Genomic DNA, 23035 nt, shown 5'->3' on the forward strand with positions numbered 1-23035 from the left:
CTGCAAAGACTGAAGGAATAAGAGCAAGAGCAGTATTGCAACCTGCAGCATAGAGCTATGCTTAAGCAATATACAAACACCAGCAAATTCATACTGATGTTATTCCTCAACTTATTAAAAAAGATTTGGCTGCTTCAATAACATAGAATAGCATTAAACATAGCGTGGCAGGATCAAATGAATTAGGAACAATAAATCAGGCATTAACAGAATGAAAAGCAAAGTGACTGAAAAAACCTAATCCTCTAAGAAGAATGTATCTTTGGCCACACATTGAAACACCTCCCCTTATTTCTGCCACAGGCAATGCTAAACCATAAAACTACTCTAAAAGTCTGGGTTAGCTCAATGACCTAGAAGAGTTTAGCCAGAGGGCTGTAACAAGAGGGGCTGACAAAGGTGCCTCAGATACTTCTGAACTCTAGTGTATTTACATAAGCATTTATTCTAGATCTCTGCCACGGCCCGGGTTCGATTCCCGGTCAGGGAACCCCTCCGGGCAGATGGAGCTCGTCAGCCCTGTAAGGCCATCCATCTAAGAGAAGGTCACTCTAAACAAACCTACGTCCTGAGGACCTCGCTGCCACCGTCCGAGCTTCGCTCGGCCCCGGCAGATGAACCTTAGGATTAAAGGGTGGGCTCAGTTCAGCGCACACTGTGTCTCACCTAAAAAATCCACTGCGCAGGCTCGAAGGGTAATGACCTTTCCCAAATCTTCGTTCGCGAAGACTGGCCATACTACTACTACTACTACTATTCTAGATCTGGAGAGGGTTTTCAAAGTAGTCATAATCCTGACTTAGTGTACTTTTGTGCATATACTGCTGTAGCAGTCCTGGGGTGCATCATACAAATGTCTTTCAGGAAATTTTCCAAACTATGCATTCCAGACCCTTACTTAGTAACTGTGTGTGTGTGCTGAGTCCACAGGACCCTGCACTAAAAGAAAACCCAAACAAACAAAAAACAAAACAAGTTTATATTTAGAGTTGTTGACAGGAGAGTCAGCAAAGACTTCTAAGATTTTGCACTTCCAAAGTAGGGAACTGAACCTGACTGTTGATAAGTCTGACAACATCCAAATTCAGTAAACTAAAACCCTAACTTGAAGAAAAAGCAAATATGGCAGAGGAGGAAATGGAAAGAAGATAAAGGGCAAAGAAACATGAATTAGGGGGAAAGTACAGAAAAACTGATTCCAGACGCATTAATGTGAGAAAAATTGACATCTCTACACAATTAAAGAGCTGTCATTTTAAATTTTCAAGCAAAGCAGGAACAAGCACAGAACTTTTCAGTATTTATATAATCACACCCTGTAATAGAGAATGAAAATACAGAAATAAGCACTTTACTAAGAGAGGAGGCTGAAACTAAATTTCACCAGTATAGAGAGGAGAGGGATGCTATTGCCTATTCAAAGTCAGCTCTTCTGACATGCCCAAGAAGGCCAACAGCAAAGTATGCCAAGAGACTGTTTCAAAGCTATCTCCTAGTACTAATAAACATAACCTTTATCACAAGCTCTCCCACTGCATAGTTCCACTCAGCACATCAGGCTGAGAAGTCTGACAGTATTTAGCTGTCTTCCCCTGCCTATCCTCATATAGTTCAACGAGCTTCATGGAGAGCAAGGATTGAGAAGAATGTGATGCTTCTAAATGCTGAAATCTGCATTTAGCAATGAAATGCCTGAGTCTACACAGAGTGTGAAACAGTAATTTCATGTTAAGTGCTTCCTTAATTTCAAATGAATATGCCTCTGACAACAGGAATTTTTTTAAAAATCACCCTTGCTAACTGCTTTATTGTTCAAAGCATTTCACTAACAATGACTTAACTCTATACACCCTATTTACATTGAATGACTGTGGATTTAGCATAGGTCTTTAACAACTCATGGTCAAGCTGAAACATTCCAGTATCATTTGTTTTCCAAACTTTTGTAAATACTACTTAGACTGAAAACTTGTTGGTGTGCATTTGCATAACTTTCTCAATTTCCACCATTTTAATATATGGTAGCATATTCTGATGCATAACTGGTACCCTCAGGAAGTCAACTGAAAAAAATACTTCCTGCAGCAAAGAAGTGTCCAACTTTCCGTTGTAACCTGATAGTAAGTTCTTTGGAAGTTCTGGAAATGAAAATTTTCAGAAACTTACAGCTCATCGAAAATGAGGTGGACTTCCATAGGGGAAGCTAAAGGCAAATCACTGAATCCAGTGCAAACATCTGCCAAATTTGAAGTTCCTGCACCAACCATAAATATATTGAAACAATTCAACAGAAATACTTGGTTTCAGACATTAGGAAAGCTAATTGTTCTTACTTTGTTGCTACTAAATCTTTCCTACTTTTTTTTTAACTGCAAGAATAATCAAACACTATATCAGGTTGCCAAGAGAGGTTGTGGATTCTCCATCCTTGGAGCTTTTCAAAACCTGACTGGACATGACCCTGGGCAATCTGTGCTAGTCAACCCTGCTTGGAGCAGGTGGGTTGGAGTAGACTGTCTCCAGAGGTCCCTTCCAATCTGAAAGTTTCTGCAACTCTGTGACACCAAACCAGATTTTAGATTTCAGGTCTTCAAACTATGAAGTATGAAAAAGACAAATCCATTAACTTTGATGGTAGGCTTAAACGAAATAGTAATAAATAAATCTCAGACATTTCTGGCTCTCAGGCAGTTTCGTTTCACTGTTAAACCCAAGGGCAAGTGACAACTAAGAAGGAAGAAATAAAATCGAGCAGAATTGTTGAACTAAATCATTTCAGTGCTTCTATTTAAGTAAATTTTTGTGAATAGACCCAAGAAGACATTTTTCAGAAGCCTTTAAAAAAAAATATATCTCTGTAGATCATACAGCATGCTGATATGAATATGATGCAGCAACCTCATGCCAAATAATGTCTTTGACATGCCCATGATGTTCTCAGAAGGACCATGTTGGACAAGAGTTAGGTCACCTAAGTCTGATTAAAAAATGACTACAATTGTCTTGTAGTAAGCATTCAAATTTACTGTTTTGTGCACTTGGCCTGCAGCAAGACTAAAATATCTACACAAAAGGGAAACAAAAAGCCTATCCTGTACAAATCTTCACAGACTTAACACTTTTTAGTATCTTTGAAGCAAGTTTCACAGACTTAACACATGGTATATAGAACACTATTAACACAGGGAAAAGGAGTGACCTCCTGGCTAAGTATGCCACTCCACAGAAAGAAGCACAAGATACAGTGGCACAAAGGAAAAACATAAGTGGTAGCACGACCTTGAGCCCTGAGAGCTGGACCTGGAAAAAAACCCTCACTTTCAGTACTCTTGATGGTACCTGAGGTATTCAGAGAACAATTTTCTTCTCAGATTAGGACTGGTTTTGGCACACTGGTAACTGTATTAATAGATCCCACCTCCTCTGCAAATAGACAGGTCTCTGTTCTCTTCCTGGGATTCCTCTGTGCTTTCTGCATCACAGTATATACCCATCATGAATGGCTCTATAGAGCCAACTAATCCTAAAAAACAGAACAGACGTGGAAATGTCACAATAATAGACAGGAAACTATGTGCTTCCTAGCAATATCCCTTACAGAAAGGGAGGAGAAGGACATTTTAGAAACATACTCGTGAACTTTTAAATTACTATTCTGGCTGTGATACCAAAATCAAAATATTATTAGCTAAAGTACTAGCTTTGAAGCCTCTGGAAAATGTTAGAGACTTATTGAGGTAAGAAGAATGCCAGGAAATAAAATTTCTTGTAAGTAGTCACACAGCATGACATTTTCCTTACCCATTAAATGCAATACTTGATATCCTCAGCTTTATTTACATTCTCTCTATACAGAGGACTAAATGCTTTCTTTAGAGTAGACAGTGTTACCCCACTTAGCATAAAATTTTGCTTTTAACATTATAGAGGTTTTTTGCTTAGTCAAGTATTAACAACCATCACTGCTGCAATGCCAAATAAAATCTAGGTACATTTTAATAGTTATCACCAGACTGTAAAGCATAATGCAATAAAAATGACTTAAGTTCACAGTAGTCAAAATGTGTAAGTGCTAAATGCTAAATGTGTATACCAAAAACGATAGCTGCTCTTCATGCACACTGACAAATTACTATTGCATTCTACACTTATGTCATCTTTGAGGAGCTGACTACTTTATAATGGCATACACTATGTCTTTAATTACAGCTAAAACTCTCAAGAAAAACTCATGAATTATTGCAGAACTGAACTATTCAAATTTTTTAGAGTAATATGTTTCTTCCAAGGAAACATATGGCTTGAGTGAACAGTATCATTATTCACATTGAGGAGTCATTCTTTTGAGAGCTCAAATCACAGAAATTCAGATAATATTTCATGTCTAACTTCTGCAGAGGTTTTTCCAGGACAGATAATGTAAAATGGAAAATCCAAAATTCATGTTTTAAAAATATTTCCAAAAACTACATGTAAAATGTGAAAAGGTAAGTTGCACAATTTTGAGCCAGAGGAGGTACATCTACTTTTACACTATCCCCAATTCTGAAAAGTTTTAACATGAAGATAGCCATTTGCAAATTTAGGCTGTTTTACAGTGAGAAAGAAGAGATGAGTGCTTCTCTTTACATAAATATGATTTTGGAAAAAAATTACAAATATATTGCAGAACAATTACATGCTGGATAGAAGCAGAATGACTGATATATTCACACAATGAACTCAAGGGGCTTTCTGGAATGGGCACTGTTAAGTAAGTGAGGCTAAGATCCAGATGGCCGTATTTCAAATTAGTCTGACAGCACTGTATATATAGTACAGCAGATGTCAATCACTACAGCAGAGGCTCATTTTGGGAGCTGAAGTTAACCCTGCCTTTAACAAACTTGAGTCTCAATGTGACCAATAGGAGACTTCACCCACCTAGTTTTCAAGCTGGACTGTGTGCAGGAGTCAAGGTTTGGGCAGCAGGAGGTGGTGCTGAGGTAGCCTCTCTGAGAAAGGACCAGGGCTTGTCCTGTGCTGGACACAGCCACTTAGAGCTGGCTCTGATAGACCCAGTGCTGACCAAAGCTGAACCTGTCAGCACTGTGTTGGTGGTGCCTCTGCAGTGATATATTTAAGAAAGGGTAAAAAACACTTCACAGCAGCTGTGAGAGGGGAGTGAGTGTGAAACTACCCTTGAACACACCCAGGTCAGAGAAGGAAGAGGGGGAGAAGGTGCTCCAGGTGCCAGTGGTGAGGTGCCCCCTGCAGCCCCAGAGTAGATATCCACACTGCAGTCCATGGAGAACCCCACACCGCAGCAAGTGGATGTGCCCTGAAGGAAGCTGTGGAGAACTCACACAAAAGGAGGTCTTCTGGCAGCTGTGCCTCGGGGGGAACCATGCTGGACCAGTTCTTGAAGAACTGTAGGCCATTGGAAGGCTCCACATCAAAGAAGGTAATTACAGAATCTATATTACAGAATATCCTAAATTGGAAGGGATCCACAAGGATCATCAAAGTCCAACTTCTGGCCCTGCATAGGACACCCCAAGAATCACACCATGTGTCCAAGAGCATTGTCCAAATGCTTCCTGAACTCTGTCAGGCTTGGTGCTGTGACCACTTCCCTTGGGAGCCTGTTCTGGTGCTCCACTACCCTCTTGGTGAAGAACTTTTTCCTAATATGTAATCTAGTTCCTAATAATCTAATCTAATCTTAATTCTCAAAGGACTGTGGGGGGAACAGTTCTAGGTGGGACTGGGTGGGGGGAACCCACTCTAGAGCAGCAACCAAATTACTAAAATGACGATTAACAGGTTTTAGTCAATCTTTCAGATGTCCAGAAAACCCTGAAACAGACAAAGAACGCCAACCCACAGTTCACAAGTAAAGTAAACTGAGGGTACTCGACTAATTTAAGAATTTTTCTTAAAAAGGAGAATGTCCAGTTCTTTTAGCCTCCTTTTAACTTTAGGATTAATAAACATCTCCAGAATTCACTATCTACTACAACTACATGACTAAAGAAATATGAGACTTGTTCTACAAACAACTGGCACTACCAAAAAAAAAATCTACACATCTGTTAGCACTGTGTAGGTTTTCCTCAGGTGCCTGTATTTGCATCTGTTTATTCCCAAAAAGACTCTTGGTTCACCATCCTGACAAACATCACAGAAAATATTAATCCTGTACTGATGAATATCACTATTCAAGGCAATACAGATTTTTTCGGATTGGTCAGAAGATCACCAGGTTCCTATGCTCACTGCCTCCTTTTCTCTGTTTTCAGGAGCATAGAGAACAGAGCTTCTTTCTAACAGAAACAAAGAAGAAAGTTATTGGCTTTGTTTAAAATGGTATTTTTATGAAATTTCAAGATAACGGCACTGTCTAATTATTCTAATTTAGCCCACTGCTACTTTGCTGTAAATAATATGCTCATCACAACACGTACTTTATAAATCTTAGACAAGCCCTGTATTGTTGCCTTCCAGCTTGTCAGGTCTGCCTGCCTTTTCCATGTGTCAGCAAGTAAAATGGTCTGTGGAAGGCAAGAAAGATACCTAATTTTTAGAGGAGGCACATCAGCCAGAAACAAAGTGTACAAATAGAAATGTGAAAAGAGAATAAGGAGAAGGGATACAGGGAATAGCCACAATAAAGATACTGCAGGGAACTAAGGAAGGTGCAGGGGGAGAAACCCAGTGACATGAACTTTGCTGTCAGCTTGCTCCTTGCACAGAGCCAACCACCCATGTCTTCCAGTGTCTGGACTTTGCTATGATGATCAATGCTTGCAAGTTTAATTACTAGGGGTGTAACTTTTTAGTAACTACTGACAAGCAAAGCTTTGTAGAAACTTGCTTCAAATACCTGTATAAACGATAATTGACCTGAGGTTTTAATAAGGGAAGTAAGTTGGTTTGCAGAGACGGACCATTACATTTGTGGGTCAATTAAATACCAATGCTACTTTATTTCTACTTCTAAAGACTTCATCCAGACTTAACACAGGCATCACTGTCCTCTGTTCTGTAGAGCCTAGAGTATCCCTCCCAGGACCCAAGGTGTCCTAACTCTCACAGACACAGCTACATAAATTGCTATTTCCAAAGAAATAAGCTTGGGGATACGAAAATAATTTCCTCATGAAGTACTAAGAGGAGACAGTTAAAAACAGCTTCCTCACTGACACACTCCTCTTCAGTCAGCGATATACATGCACAGAAGTATGGGAAAACTGAAGAGGAAAGAATTAACTCACAGGTTCTCTTCCATGTCCTCAAAAAGAATGGAAAAGTACTTCTTTTATTTACTGGATAAATGCGAGGGGGCAGATTTGCGTTTATTTTATAAAACAGTTTTTGTTCACTGAATTAGCTTGTGTTTCTCACTTCTAATCTAGGCTGTAACTCTGCAACTTGCTTCATGTGATCAGCCCTCAAAAGATCAAACTTAGCTGACCTAATGACAGAATTTCTGCTACCACAATTCATTTCTCAAGTTGCTTAAGAGGACTAATACATGAGTCATGTATGGTCTAATAAGTGCTTAAAATTATGGAAACACTTATCATCCAAAGCAGCAGGATCTGTGGAGTCTGGAACAAAGCAGCAGAGAAATAAGCTTATTATCCATAAGGATGGAAGCCTAATCTTAAAACATTTCAGACTAATAAAGTATCAGGACAAAGCCTGCTTTGGTTGTAAAAAGGAAATTATTAGACTACAAGAATTGCAACACAGGATAAAAACTCCTTTGTCCAAGTTTTGGGCCTGTAAGTTATTGCAAGGAAAAGTAAAATGCCACCAATGTCTATCTATTGTATCTATAACATACCTGTAACAAGTCTCAGCTATTCTGTCTCTAAATTAGCATTAAAAACTATTATTCTACACCGAACAAAAGTGTAGCTGTCTTTGTGGGACAGGAATAGAAAAAGTATTGTGGAAAACAAAGATTTCTGATACATAATAACTATGAGAGACAGTAGCATAGCACATAGACATTCATATTTTATGGTCTACTGTGTTTTAATTCTAGTAAGAGTTGCAACATAACAGAGTATAATTTTTCAATGCATTTCCAAAACAAAAGAGTTTTGCTTAACTTACATTACAGCTTGCCAGATGCATGAAAATTTTCCATTGAAAATGTGGTACCAATTCAAAATTTTGTGCCTTTGTGCAAGACTGACAATAGCTTAACTATTATGTTAAAATTAGAAACTGTTCAATGCTACCAATCAAGTAAAGCACTTAATCATACAGTTCTTTTAAGCATAAGAACAGTTGCATTGCACTACAGGGGAAAGTTATAAAACATATGATTAAATGTAACTAAATTAGGTAAAAATCACAAAAACAACTCCATAATTTTGAAAAATCTCTAAAGCATACCAGAAATAAACAGGTTTGTGAGACATGGAAACCTGAGTCTTTTTTGCCTAAGTTTGCATTTCACGTATGAAAGACGTAAAGATAAAGGAACACCAGAGCTGATACATTTTCAGAGATGACTTCTTACCTCCCAATGAGGTCATGCTCTTTAAAATCGCCTCCAAAATTATTACATAGAAGTTTAGCATAAAGCTTGACACAAAGTTAATTTTTGCTGTATTATAAATTAAACTTTGAACCTTCATGACAGTCAGATAAACAGCTATGTACAAATGACAAATTCAATCTAATTTCAGACATTTCTATTTTCCTATAGCCCGGAAAGAATCTTCATTGTATATCCACAAGAGACTTACAATAGCCCTCATACACAATAAAAATCCTATTCCTTCCCTACCCTTGGAAAAACAGTACAAAACAAAAAAAAGACAAACAAAAAAGCAGCAATTAGCCTCATCAGGTAGGCTTTGGATGAACAGTAAGTATGAGAAGAAAGAGTCCACCACCTAGAAAAAACAACTCTAGTCATAAAATCAGAAGACAAAAAAAAAACAAAAAAACAAAAAAACAAAAAAACACAATTGAACTTTAAGAAGAAAAAGCAATAATGTTCATTTCTACAAAAGGTACAAAAGGGGACCAAAGATACAGACAGTTAGTAAAAAGGCTACTGTTCTGTGTCCACGTTGTGTTGCTTGCAGTAAGGAGAAATCGGCATAGGCAGACTTCCAAGGCTTGTGGTGTGCACCTGAATTATCAGATGTTCCTGCCAATGCCACTGTGAAGAACCACATGCCCACAGTAGAAGACTGCATTGCAACGACTGCAGGAGGATGTGGGAGAAAGCTAAAGAGGAAAGAGATCCCATGTTAATCCCAGGACTAAAAGCATTTCACATGTTAGGCCCCTTTTCTACAGAGCACCAAGACAAACATCTTGCAGCCAAGAAGTATGTGTGGACAGACACACAAAAGAAGCTGACTCACATCAACACATGCAGTTTGAAGGGCAAGTCCTGCCTTTTCATACCTGAACACAACACATTCATGAATAGCCATCAAGGATAATGCTCAAAGTTATGAAAGCTCAAACACCACGTTAAAGACACCTCTATCTGCAGCTCAGAAATTTAACTTTAATTTTTAAAGAGAAAAAAGCCACCTGTGTTTCTTTGCACATAAAGACAATAAAAATAGAAAAATAATGGATCTGCCTGCTCATTACTGTGATGGGAAATGCTGCTTGGACCTGACTTATTCTTTTACAACCACAAATTGTATTTCTCCTAAAAAAGCTGCTTACAGAAAAAAGGACTTTAAACAAGTAACTTGCTTCATTTTATAAAATCTGGAAAAAGGCTTTCTCTACTCACAAGATGCAGACTACAACCACTGCCCTCATGTCACCCATCATACACTCCAGAGCAGAACAGCACTCACTGAGACCTTCGCTGGAATGGTCTCCATCTTCCCTCCAGACATGGTCAGCATTATGGCCCTGCTTCAGCATGCAACAGTGAAATACCTGAATAAACCCCAGCTTAACCACAGATCTTTCTTGGATCATAACTAGGGTGACTCAGCATCTGGTAGGATTGAGCCCTAAGGACACATGCAAGAAGAAATTAGCAATTTCCATTTAAATGCTAATACTTATTCTTCCCAGTGAAAATTGAAGTATAACAAGCGATCTCTCATCACACCGAAAGAGCCTTGATTGTTATTTAATGATCACAGCGAATAGTTAGAAAGCATGAAATGAAGCTAATAAATCTTCTGTTGAGCCTGACACTTTCAACAAGCAAAAGTACTCGAAGTTTTGAAAAACAGTTCTGTCTGATTTTTTTCATCTTAAACTAAACTTTCCATGTTCTTCAGTCACAGATCCACACACTGGCACCACACAAACTGAAACACCCGGCTACTTAAATAATTATTTTTAATAATTCTTTTTAGTGCTACCTATACAGTATAAAATACATTATATTCTACAAAATTCAAGTTTGTTCATCAGCACTATTCATCACAGCATCTGTCTGCCTTTCAGGGATAAATTAAGAAATAAGACAAACACTATGGAAGTAGGTTTTTTCCTTTCTTACTCCAGCCTCCTAGAAGGATATAAATACAGTTTGGTTGGTTTGGTTTTAAAGCTACATGCTGTTTTAAGTAAAGACAAGCCCAGGATGATTTTTGTTTGATAATTAAATAATTTTAACCATTAATTAAACAATTTAATATTTTTTTAATAATAGACTATGAGTGCTTTTTCTTTCTCCCCTGCAAAACAGAATCTCAGGAGACTAAAGCCTGTGACTTTTGAAACTTAGTAGTCAATACTTAGATTATTCGTAATAGCTTCAATGAATTAGTGACCACTGAAATGTCTACTTTGCTTAGCAGAAACCTACTAGTTTATTCATAAACTTGTAACACTAAAATACCCAGAGAGAAGTGTCCATTCTCAAAGTCTCTTCATGCACCAATAAAAAACACCACTTTGGCTTGAACTACGTAAAAACAATACTGCCATTACCTACCCTGAGAACTGCCTCATTTTTGTTGCTAATATAAACATACATGTGCATATGTGCGTACACACAAGAATTACAACGCTCCCACACACAACAGTCCCAGTACAAAACAGCATAAACTTTCTCCAGAGTTAAAAAGTATATGTAAAATACCACAAAAGCAATGCAATTCTATTTCAATTTTATGTGCAGTATACTCTAAATAGAGATATATGCACCAAGGCACCATGTTCAGACTCCATACAGTGCCATAGTCAACTGTAGAGGGGCATCTGGAACATTTCTAGAAAGAAAATGGAGTCTCTGACAGGCTCAAACTATACTTTGCAATGTGTCCAACAAAGAAGAGGTTACAGGTATTTGCCTTATGTTACCTCCCTCCCCTTCCTTTCTCTCTTCAATTGATTGCCCCTTCAACAGAACAAGTTGGGTGGATAGCCTCAAGTGTCTGGACACTGGGTTCATGTCATGGCACAAAAGATGCACATCAGATCTGTGGTGCTTGGCCTGTGTGATGGAGTAAGTTACATGATACTAAATATAAGCTTCTTTTATCTCCTTATTCATCTCTGAAAAATTTTGTACAGCACAACAAAGAACCAACCCATGGCCACATGAAATGTAAACTGCATCTGATCTGCTGAATCAGATCATCTCATCACGTAAGTCAGGTCAATTGCATTTCCATTACCTATTTCTACAGTTATAAAAGTTCCCTATGCCATGAAATTAATCTTGAAAGACCTCAAGGTAAGTGGTCTAAGCTCAGCACCACATGAAAGCAAAACAAGCTGCCCCCAAGAAATACTGGACCCTTTCCAATACACCAGTTGTAGACAGAGCTGGTAGCGATTCTGATAGCTGCTAGGAAACTAAAGGTTACTTAACAACTATGACTTAAACACCAGTTTCCAATTGTAATTCTGCCAACTTCGAATCCTTCAGGCTGAAATTCTTCTTGCTTATCTCAGTCTAGTTTTTTGAAATTATACTAAAAGAACTGCACCACACCTGTAAGACAATGACTGTTTGTGTGTTATGTATTTGAACAAAATACAGGACTCCTCTACTCTCTTTGAGAAGAAACATTAATACCTAGGCATTTCAGAGGAGAGACTTGAATGACCCAAGAGTTCTGTCACATTTCAAACGTAGAAGAAATGCGTAGTATGGCCAATCTGATAAATCCAAATCCTTCTGTCTAAACTGTAGGCTGTTGAGGACTGCAACTTGGATTAGACAGATTCAGGGAAAAGCGAGTAGACACCTAAGCAAATAAGGGACAGGAGTAAAGGAGAATTCTGGGGAAAGTCTAAAAAAGATGATGCTACCGGGGTCTATTTATATTAAAACACATTCCTCTCCACTATCTGGTTGACTTCCCATGCACACTAAACTCAACTTGCATGTATGTTCATTTGCTATGACCATATTGCTTTCAGAGGAACTCTGACTCCCTTTCTGCATTCAGTATATGAATAAGGACAGCACAACAAACTAAATCTTATCTGCAGGACACCTGCTTTATTTAAAAATGGGAAAGCATATGGGAACTGCTGGAAGGAGCAAATGCAGCAGTGGAGTCCAGTGCACATCACCGAGCAGTTTATGATGGAGCCTCTTAGGGTGAAATGGGATATCTGAAACAAACACACATGTTGTGCTTCAAGCCCAGCAAAAGAGCAAGACAAAATCTGGGGCATGGAAGTTGCAAAGAGCTGCAAATAAACCCACAGAGGACTGTCACAACCTGGAGTGTAAACTGTCTGATCTATGAGAGGATTTCTAAACATATTGTTAAAAATCAATTTCCTACTACACAAGAGAAATCACAACCTTAAATCTTAGGTTAATGAAGGCACAGGGACTTGAAACTATCACAACAGTTTTGAAGGAAATAAAAGTTACACAAATACGTGAAGACATTTCTAAATAAAATTTGTACAAAAATTCTTTTAGACTTTTAACATCTCATAAGGAAACAAAGAACCAAAAAGCAATTTTATTTCTCCTTTCTAAACATTGCCATAAAAACACCTGATCATTGATGCTAACAAAATTTAACTCAGGTACCCAAGTTCCTTTAAATTTCAAGAGTATTAACTCCTTGGCAAAGTCTTACCATTGAACTTAAATGACATCAAGCACATGTGTAGTACAATTCAAGGGGAAACAAGGTTTCTGACCCAATCAGGTGCCCTATGGCACAGAGGACTTGAATTGCATCCTGTTCCCATTGCTCGTCAAGGCAGGAGCACTTCTCTGGTGGCAAGAACAAGCCCCCTCTCACCACAGCAAAACTGGTACAGCAGTTCTGTACAGAAAGAGTGTCCAGCACAGCCACACTGTGCAGTCTTGATTCCTCCCCAGAGCATAGTCATCCATCCTGTCGAATGAGGCAGTGGGAAACAGTAAGCAGTCTCATAAGCAGAGTTTGTGTCCTAACACCTGCATAAAAATGTAAAATTAAGCTTGTCTGCCTCTCTCACTTTCTAGTCAGTATATTTTGCTTATGGAACATTAACATTCTTTCCGATTCATCTGCTCAGCTTGGCAAAAATCTTCTTAAATGTTTTGTCCATGCACTCACAGACTGCACAGATTTCAGCTGTGACTGGCTCATCGCTTTCAATATTTAAACATGGCTTCATTTTTAGAAGAAAACAAGTATGAAAGACTGCTCTAGAAGCTACAGTACAAGAGATAAAAGCAACGGGAACTTTTGTATGCAGGAATTATCCAGCTAGCTAAATTTTTTTTTTAACAGTTGCATGCTTGCTTACAGACTAAATTACATATTAGAATCAAAGATAATACACAAAAACTACATTAAAATAGTTAAAACTGCAACATGGCTATCCTACTTACAAACAGAACCAAATACATGAGAAGTTACAGAATATAATATTCTCCAACCACTCACCTCTGACCACTACACCTGGCTTATTGTCACACAGAGTATACAGTGTGAAAAGACCATTTTGGTACAACAATCCGAGAAGTTATCCATGGACAATGGAAGAATGTAGTAGAGATCAAAATACTATTTGGTCTCTGGACTGGCAGAAATTGCCATTAATAACCAGAAATGTACAGCATAGAATATGCAAAAAAAGAAAAATAAATCCAACAAACAAATCCTAAACTTAAAAACAAACTTAATTACCTAATGAACATTTAGAGAAGAAAAATATTCAGTAAAGTATAAGACTGGTCAGTGCTCAAGGCAAAGGAACAGAAAGAAGATGAGTGATTTGATGCACTATGGAAACAGAAGCGCTTCTTACATGTTTCTGCAACTATTTTTCCTAGGGCAGCATGAAAAATATATTTTGGATTCTTTACTTACAAGCTATGGGGATCTTATTTGTTATTCTGTCCATTTGAATAACAACAAACCTTAGGAAGAAAAGCTTCTTTTCAGTTTGATGTTGTTAAATTTCAATGTGTAGTACAGGCTAAATAAATTTGTGTGCATCAGGTACAAAAACTTTCAAAGCACCCACAACTCTGTATAACAGCAGAGCTGAAAATCAGAAAACAAAAGACTTCATTAAGGCGTTTTGTGAAAACTTTGAAAAAGTTAATTTGTTTCTCTGACAACTTAAGAGTTTGATTCCATTTGAAGATGTCTTAATATTAGTAAACGGTTATAGCATTAAAAAAAAAAAAGGTGAAATAGTGAAAAACCTGGCAAAGGGGATGGTATAAATCAAAACCATACTTTTCATAAAAGCACCAATCCTAAATCCCACAGTCCTTACTTGACTAGCTACACAACAGACTAGAAACTTTTAACTCCTTGCCTAAATCAAGGTTACAAAGAGGAATGAAATGTTGCCTGATCCAGGCTGAAAGCCACATTCCAAAGAAGCTACTTCAAGACACACAACTAAGTACAGACAAAAGAAAAGGATGATAGCACTGAACTCTAAAATATGGAACAGGAGAAATGAGAGAAGCTCTCATTATCCTAACACTAAGCCCTACGAAATGAGCATCCAGAGCTAAAGTTACATTAGGAAGAAATCCAAGCACATAAAGATACAGAAATGCAATTCAGGCAGCACAATATACACACCAGCTCACATAAATCCTTGCACAAGTCCCTCAGTAAGAGATTAAAGGAATTGTGCAGTCATGGAATCAGAACCAAAATACTTCAGCCACTTAAAAGCAGGAGTAATTTGTTTCCTTTATGATAAAATACACTGCAACTTGTGTTAAATAACCTACCACACTGAAGGAAATATTTATATTATTTAATTACCAGAGAAAACAGAAGAAGCTAGAAGGACCTAAAGGAAACTGATGGAATGGGCAATAAAATGGGTAGACTAAAGGAGTAGTGACAAATCAAAACAACAAACACTGCACAGATAATACAAATCATCTGGAATCATACTGGAATATAAGCAACAAACTAAAGAATTCAGAATTGCTTTAGAGGCTCCCATAAAACATTTAGCTCTTCAGCAATCAGAGAGGTCATAAAAACCAAACTTAGCCCGAATAAAACCTGGAGTAACAAAACACCATGAAAGCTATTAAATCATCACTACAGAAGTCAATCGGATGTTATACCAGAACACAGTGCTCAAATCAAGACATGTTATCTTGAAATAGTAATGCAGTGCTGGAAAGTGGAAAGAGAATCAGCGATTCCAGCAGCACCACCAAAGTGCAACTTCATTTTCAGCGAGGTGAAACTTTGTGTGTCGACAGTTTAAGGGAAAAGGGCTGCTCTTCTTGAAGGGAAACATAGCAAAAGTGCACACTAAGTATGGCACAGCATCTAGAACAAAGAGAGGACTGTTTCTTCCTCTTTCCTCTCAAACTGAAAAAAAGGAAATGTGAAGAACTAAAACACAACTATTTCAGAACTGGGAAAGGAAGGTATTTCACTCCTGGCTTACTAAGCAACCTGTGCACTTCTTTCAAAGAAGCAAGTGGGAACTAGGCCAAACAAGAAATGAGATTTTTTGAAAATATATATTTATAAATATACCAAGATAGTAATCATTATAATATTCTCTAAAAACAGAAGACAAGATTTATAAATCCACAGAGTTAGAGCTTCTAGATGAGGGCCACTGAAGTGGTAGACTTTGTTCTAGGTCTGTGTCACAGCTACCTTTTGCCCACATCTTTCCAAAGACTAGAAGAGCATTCCTAGAAGAAAGCTGATACTCCTCATAATTCTCTAGAAGGTAGATGCAAAGCACCATGATGGACTCCAAATGTAAAAGCACAATATGACACTCATACCAGTGAATTAAGAGTTCACTGTTTGTTTCTTTCTGTTAGGTCTTGGTAAAAAGGAAGAGTAAACCTACCTGAATGCTAAACAAGTAACAATCACAAAAACATACATTCAAAGCTCAAGCAACTGTTGGAAGAGGCCCTTCAGACCTCTTGCTTCAGGATGTATGTCAAGAGCTTATACAAAATAAGGCAAAAGTTTTCTGCAGGGCACAGATACCCCAACTGCTCTGGATTTCTTGCTCTTTTCTCTAAGGCAGCAGACCCCAGTGCCGCTGTCAGAAAGAACAATGACCCACATATATGGGTAGCCCAAACCATTCAAGCAGCACCTGCCCTCCCTTACCACGAAAACACTTCTCCTTTTGTACAGGTGTTCATTACACTGTTTCTTAAAGGTGGAAGTTAAATCTTGTGTAAATTATCTGATTTCAGCATACACTATGTAAGAATTAGATCAATCAAAAGAAAGGAGGAGGAGGTTGGCACCTCCCAAAATGAAGTGCTATCGAGAAGGCCTTCAATATCTTACAAGTACCTGAAAGGAAATAACCACAACCCAGAAGGAAACAGTTCAGGATTTGAGACAGTCGAGCTGCAGAAGTGCCACAAAAAAATCAAAATAAACTCAAACTAAAATAATTTCTTCTCTTCCTGCTAATTTTAAAATGCATGAGTTGTACCTAGAATCCATTTTCCATTCTTTAAAGTTCAGTAAACTTATTGTAGTGAAATACCAATTTTTTCCCCTCCTTGCAGGCAAATTATCCATACATGGCAGTTCACTTAAAAAAGTTTGTGCAAATATATGTCAATAAATGAACTACGCACCCTACTTAAATTAAAAAGTTGACACGACAAATAGATGAAAACATGAATCCTCAGTAACACCTCTGGTAACCTTAGCCCAGCTGTACTTCCACTCATCAAGCTGTCCTTCACATCCTAAAAACACAAGTGAGAAATGCTCAGTAGGACCTGACACACTTTGTTTGTAAAAGATATCATTTCCATAGTAAGTAGGAAGATCGGAGTCTTATTTAACTTTGAAAATTGATTCTATTAACAAATAAGACATTATTTCTTACACAAGAAATCTTCCTTTTATCTGGAGATGCAGCAGTTTCCAGACTTCTTTGATTTTGATCTGTTTCAAGGGAGTAATCCTTGAGACCAACAAAAACCAATCTCACAAAACAGTGGCATGGAGCAGTCAAAAACATATTATCCAACAAAAATGCCTTCAGGTCCTGCTAACAGCTTTGGAAACTGCTCAAGTACAAAGACTGGCCATTCACATAGAGAAAGCATTTCTGAATAGCAGATAATATGGGGAAGACATAGCAAAAAAGCATCACTGTGTGAAAAAAAGAAAAAAACAAACCAGAAAAAATAATTCGCATAAATCATTCACAATATTGTTGGTTCTTCATGCACTATACAAGAAAGATATAAAAGGATGTTAATGTTTAAAGAGGCAACAATCAGTGTGAGAGAATAATGAAGACTAATATGACTTGTAAAAGCTCCCAAAGGTCCTGTTCTGGATGGGAGTCCCACAGGGCTATGTACAGCAACACAGACGAGTCCCCACCTCAGAAACCACACACTCCAAAGGCAATTAAGCTAAAATAAAATTAACTAGGATATTCATCTGATGTGTTTAACAGCTCTGGTTCTTATATGTTCTTATATGTTTTTGGACTCTGTACCACCACTTCAGCCTAGAGGAAAAGAGGATTACAATCCTTTTTCTGGCAACCTGATTCAGGAACAGTAAGGGATGCTAAGGAAAAAGAAACAAAATATTCACCCTCTCAATCATGAAGTGGTTAGCTCACACAAATGCCACTTATCCTGCAGAAGGGGAAAAACAGACTGCTTTCTAAGAAGCAGATTCCTCAATTACGTAACTTTTGTTCTGTAAGAAGCTGGTACTGGGTATTTAATTTCTATAAAATGCACTTTAATCTACAAAGAAATTTTCAAAGTCCATTTCCATCAAAATATTAGCCCTTCCTTTGCATTATGTATTCTTTACAAACTACATATTTTTAAGAGGATGTTGCAGGAAAATGGCTGGAAGTCATCCCAGAAACTACTGCATTATATATCCTTTCTGTAATTCAGGTGAAAAAGATAGTATACATTATTCTAGACTGGAAGACAGAAAAGAACAAGTCATTGTGGATTCAGCATCTGCTGCCAGAACAGCAGAAATTATTTTTATGCAGCAAGAATGTCCCTTTTAAAACATATACACAATTCTTCGTAAAATTTAAAAGATTTAATCAATTACCTACAAGTTTTCTGTTCACTTTTGCTGTGTTGGAGGTCAAAGGGAGACTATAATCACAGTTCATTCGCAAAGCAATTAACACAAATGCATGAACTTATGCAAATATTTGGTCAAAAAGTTTTAAGAGGAACCTTGTTCTTCAACAATCAGTACAGCAGCAATGTGGAAAAGTCTATTATGGTTATATGGTCTATTATACTTCCTAAGAGGAAAGGCTAAGAGAATTGGAACTGTTTAGTCTGGAGAAGAGGTGGCTTTGGAGTGACCTAATTGTGGCCTTCCTGTACCTGAAGGGAGCCTACAAGAAAGACGGAGAGAGACTTTTTAAAAGAGCATGTAGTGATAGGACAAGGGAGAATGGATTCAAACTGAGAGTAGGTTTAGATTAGACATTAGGAAGAAATTCTTTACTGTGAGGATGGTGAGGTATTGGAATAGGTTGCTCAGAGAGGTTGTGGATGCCCTGTTCCTGGAAGTGTTCGAGGCCAAGCTGGATGGAGCTCTGAGCAACCTGGTTTAGTGAGAGGTGTCCCTGTCCATAGCAGGGGGGCTGGAACTAGATGATCTTTAACATCCCTTCCAACCCAGGACATTCTGTGATAGACACAGACAGAAAAAGGAACCCAAAAATAACATAATGAAAACAACCTTGACACTTATGCTGCTTAAAGATGCAAATACAGTAACAAATTACAGACTGCTTTCAGGATCACTCCACTTCTAAAAGCTCTAAATATGAGCATTTCTAAAATCCCACTATTCAATATTACATACTGAAAATTAAGTTAATATATCCTACTCATCCTTAATCCAGTAATACCTTTAAGTTCTGATGCACCTAATTGCAAAGTACTGCTGTAGCTAAAGATTATCCCCAGCCAGATACATCCTAAGAAATCCCTTAAGACCCCTTTTTTCCAGAGGGATGAAGCAAGATCAGAAGGTTATAACATATGGAAAATGCATGAGAAATCGCAGCCTAACAGAGATACTAGAAAGGAGGGCAGCACCCAGAAAAATACAGCTCTTAATGGCTAGTTTCTATTTAAATGGCATCCAGTGTCAGTTTTCAGTTACCATGCATCATACAGCAGCTACAGCCGGAGCCAAACCCTGTTTGCACAGCTTGGAATTCAGGTGCACAGCACAGAGAGCCCAGTGTAGCCAAGAGCCACCTTGAGGACAAAGCTGATAAAACCAAATGCTGATTTTCTTGCTGGGAAGAATAAACATGTACAAAAATGACATCTTTTTATGAACAACTAAACACTTATATAGCAAGAGAAGTGGCTCTGTGCATGTGTGTCTACATGCACAACCTGGTAATACACACTGGTTGCAGAAGCCTGCGGTCCCTGGATGCTCTTGTGCGAGGCATTAGGGGCGGGGACAGGGACAGGGACACAGGGCTCTTGCTGCACTTGGCAGGATGTTCTCAGAGGGCTGCTTCTAATCCACCTCCACTTGTTTGCTATGACACATTGCCCTCTCCACTGCCTAAAGCACAAGCTGGTCTAGCGCCCGGAGAACTCAGTGGAGCAGACATGAAATCACCACCACAGACCTTCCTAATCTTCTACTACTCTCTGAAGTTGCATAGCCTGAAGAGCAGCTTGAAGCCTGGAACCCCCAAACTGTAGGTATGTCAAGTTGCCCACAACTAAATGTCATATATCCATTGATACCTTTGAGGTACCTTGACTCCCTGGTGCCCTCTCTATCTTCAGCATCTGTACAACTGTACCCATTAACAGCCAAAAGTCAGATTAACCTGCTTAGCACAGCTAATACTTGTGTTAACACTGTAGGAACGTGTTTAAACTTGACACTGAGTAATTAAAGTAAATCACATGTATTTAAAGTATACTGTTCCAAAGGCACTCAAATCACTGCAGCGCTGTAGATAATTATGTATAGCAGTCAGTGCACTGAAAAAAGAAGATGAGGAAATGTTCCTGACAAAGTGAAGGGAGCTGGTGTGCTCTGAACACAATCTGAAGAAAGAATATGGGTGTTGCATAGCATATAACCTATAAATTAAGCTGTCAATAAAAAGAGAGAGAGAGACACTAGGGAAAATAAAGGCAAAAGAAAAACAACTATTTCTTCAAATGAACCTCAGTTGCTGAATCCCTCTCTATAAATCTAATTGTATATATTTTAAAATCCAATATCACTTTGTTCTAAACATTATTTCCTAGATGTCAAAATCAGCACAGAGGACCATGTATTTCTTGAAATAAATTTGACAGGCTACTATATTATACTTTTCATGCTTACTGGTATGCTACAACAGTTAATTTATAAAAAATCAAAGCTCTGTAAAAACAAAGTTATATCTCTAGGATATTTTCATGAAACATTGTTTTGCAGCTAATAGTCTCTAAAAAGGAAAAAAATTGATGGATGAGAAAGGGTTCTACCCAAAATGACTAATGAAGAAGAGGAAGGAAAGGGTAGCATGTGAATCTGCAGCAAAATATAATATAACTATTGATCTCTGCAATCAGTAGCAGGTTGTCTTTCAGACCACAGGTACTTTTATAGTTACACAAACGTCCTTGCTTGCTCAACAGTGAAGGTCTTAAAACAATTGACCTGATTTTTGGGTTTTTTAAAGGGTTAGGGGCTCCTATTCAATCTGTTTATTGGGTATCAATTAAAAAGAAAAACCAGAGAAACACAGTAAATAATGAATGATGTTATAATAGAAAATTACAGCATTAGCATAAGTAGAATAAGCAAACCTATAGCAGCACAGTAGATTAATGACAGTTACATCAACACGAAACCTGGTAAAAGACAGTTTTAAAATGCTCTTACACAACAGAAAACCTGAAAAGGCAGAAGGCTCTTAGGAAGCTGAACTTATACACACAAAATGAACTACAGGTAACGCTGCTGAGAGATGTATGCATCTTACCCGTGAGTACAGCTTTTGCTGAAGGGTCTGCCAGATCCAGCGCAGATTTCCCATCGGTGTTCCGAATGTTTGGATCAGCTCCGTGCTGCAGCAGCACTGTGCAGGGAAAGCAGAAACAGTATCTTACCTCAGGTATACACAGGTTATTTACTGTTAAGTGTCTCCTCGGCATGATGTAGGCATAAAAACACATTGCACAGTTTTCTTTATTTTTCCTTCTGGTTTTTTTTTCTCTCTCTCTTTTTTCCCTCTTTTCTTTTTTTTTTTTTTTTTTTTTTTAAGCACTGCAGCAAAGGATCTTCTCTGGACTAAGGCTAAGTTGGCAAGTTAAGATATAGTAAGACCACATGACTTCGCATGGTAAACATAAACCCTGAATCTCTTGCAATACTCGGGTTTGGGTTCCTCCTGACAGCTATAGCTGGTATGCTGTGCAGTCACTGACTCACACTGGGAAGTCTGCTGAGGAACCTGCTTCTGCCTTTACTACCACTACTGCTGCTTGTTACCACTCCTGCTCCTTTTCCTGCTGAATATCTCAAGTCACTTCGCCTCTGTAAATCAGTAATACCCCAGTCTTCCAGTGGCTCATCACTTGCGCAGAAAATCTTAACCATGGCACACTGGCTCACCTTCAAAAGCTGTAACAAATAAGGTAAGATGTGTAACCTGGTACCCTGCAGACTGGATGCTCAGGGGCTATTATTCTCACTGGTGTTTCTTGTCCCTACTAAACCTATAAACACATAAAAGTTCAAGTACACAAAAATACTTAGAATGCAATATGCAGCCATATGGATAGGAAGGCACTGATACAGTAAATTATCATCAACTAGAAAATCTCATTTAAAAAAAACAGTATTTCACCTGTAAACTCTCTTGATCAGAAACAATATAAAGAAATTCAGATCACCATCTCAATATCAATGTATTTCCTACAGAACTGGAAAACAAAGCCCATGGCAACATTAGAGGGCTAACAAAAAGGGTGCGAATGTCATGCAAAATAAGCACAACATATTACAAATTCAGAGCAACAGCTACGCACTAATTTTGCACCAGTGTGAAAAACAGGACAATACACAGAGACTCAAGGTGAAGGAGACAAGTAATAAAAAACAGCAGATATTTATGGTTACTCTTATAAATACATCTGTTGAGATATAGAGGGACTGAAGAAGTCAAGACAAAGAAATACTTGCAAACACTTTTTGTAACTAAGGGTGCAAAAACACTTCTGCAGGAAAAAAACATAACCAATTCAGAACAAAGTAATTACTGATATTATATTATATATATATATGTATATGTATTTCACTTTAATCAGCAAAAGACTTGTCAGAAATATACTTTTTTCTAAATTAAAAATTTAACTGGTAGTATTGTTTTTATTCAAACTTCTTTTCTTATACATTTCTGACTGTAAATTCTTTTAAGATTGCCAAATTTCATATATTTTAGCTTACAGGATGCAATGCTACATGCTTGCTCCTAAGCTGAATTTTTGGAGAAGTTTGGTGTTTCAGTGAAGTAAATTGACTTATTTTATGCTTTGTCTGATGTTTTTGAAAGAAGACTCAAAGTAGGAAGATTGGGTTTTGCTGGTTTTTTGTTTGGTGGTGGGTTT

General features: G+C 37.9%; 1 protein-coding gene across 1 annotated transcript in view; it reads right to left on the reverse strand.

Annotated features, from left to right (window-relative positions):
• Positions 1-23035, reverse strand: part of TNKS (tankyrase) — a 145243-nt gene that overhangs the window by 90257 nt on the left and 31951 nt on the right. Inside the window, exon 3 of the mRNA XM_064652202.1 lies at positions 21409-21504. Within this exon, the coding sequence (XP_064508272.1) occupies positions 21409-21504 (96 nt within the window). The remainder of the gene's footprint in view (positions 1-21408; positions 21505-23035) is intronic.

The sequence above is a fragment of the Pseudopipra pipra genome, chromosome 4 (assembly GCF_036250125.1).
Source record: "Pseudopipra pipra isolate bDixPip1 chromosome 4, bDixPip1.hap1, whole genome shotgun sequence".
NCBI lineage: Eukaryota > Metazoa > Chordata > Aves > Passeriformes > Pipridae > Pseudopipra > Pseudopipra pipra.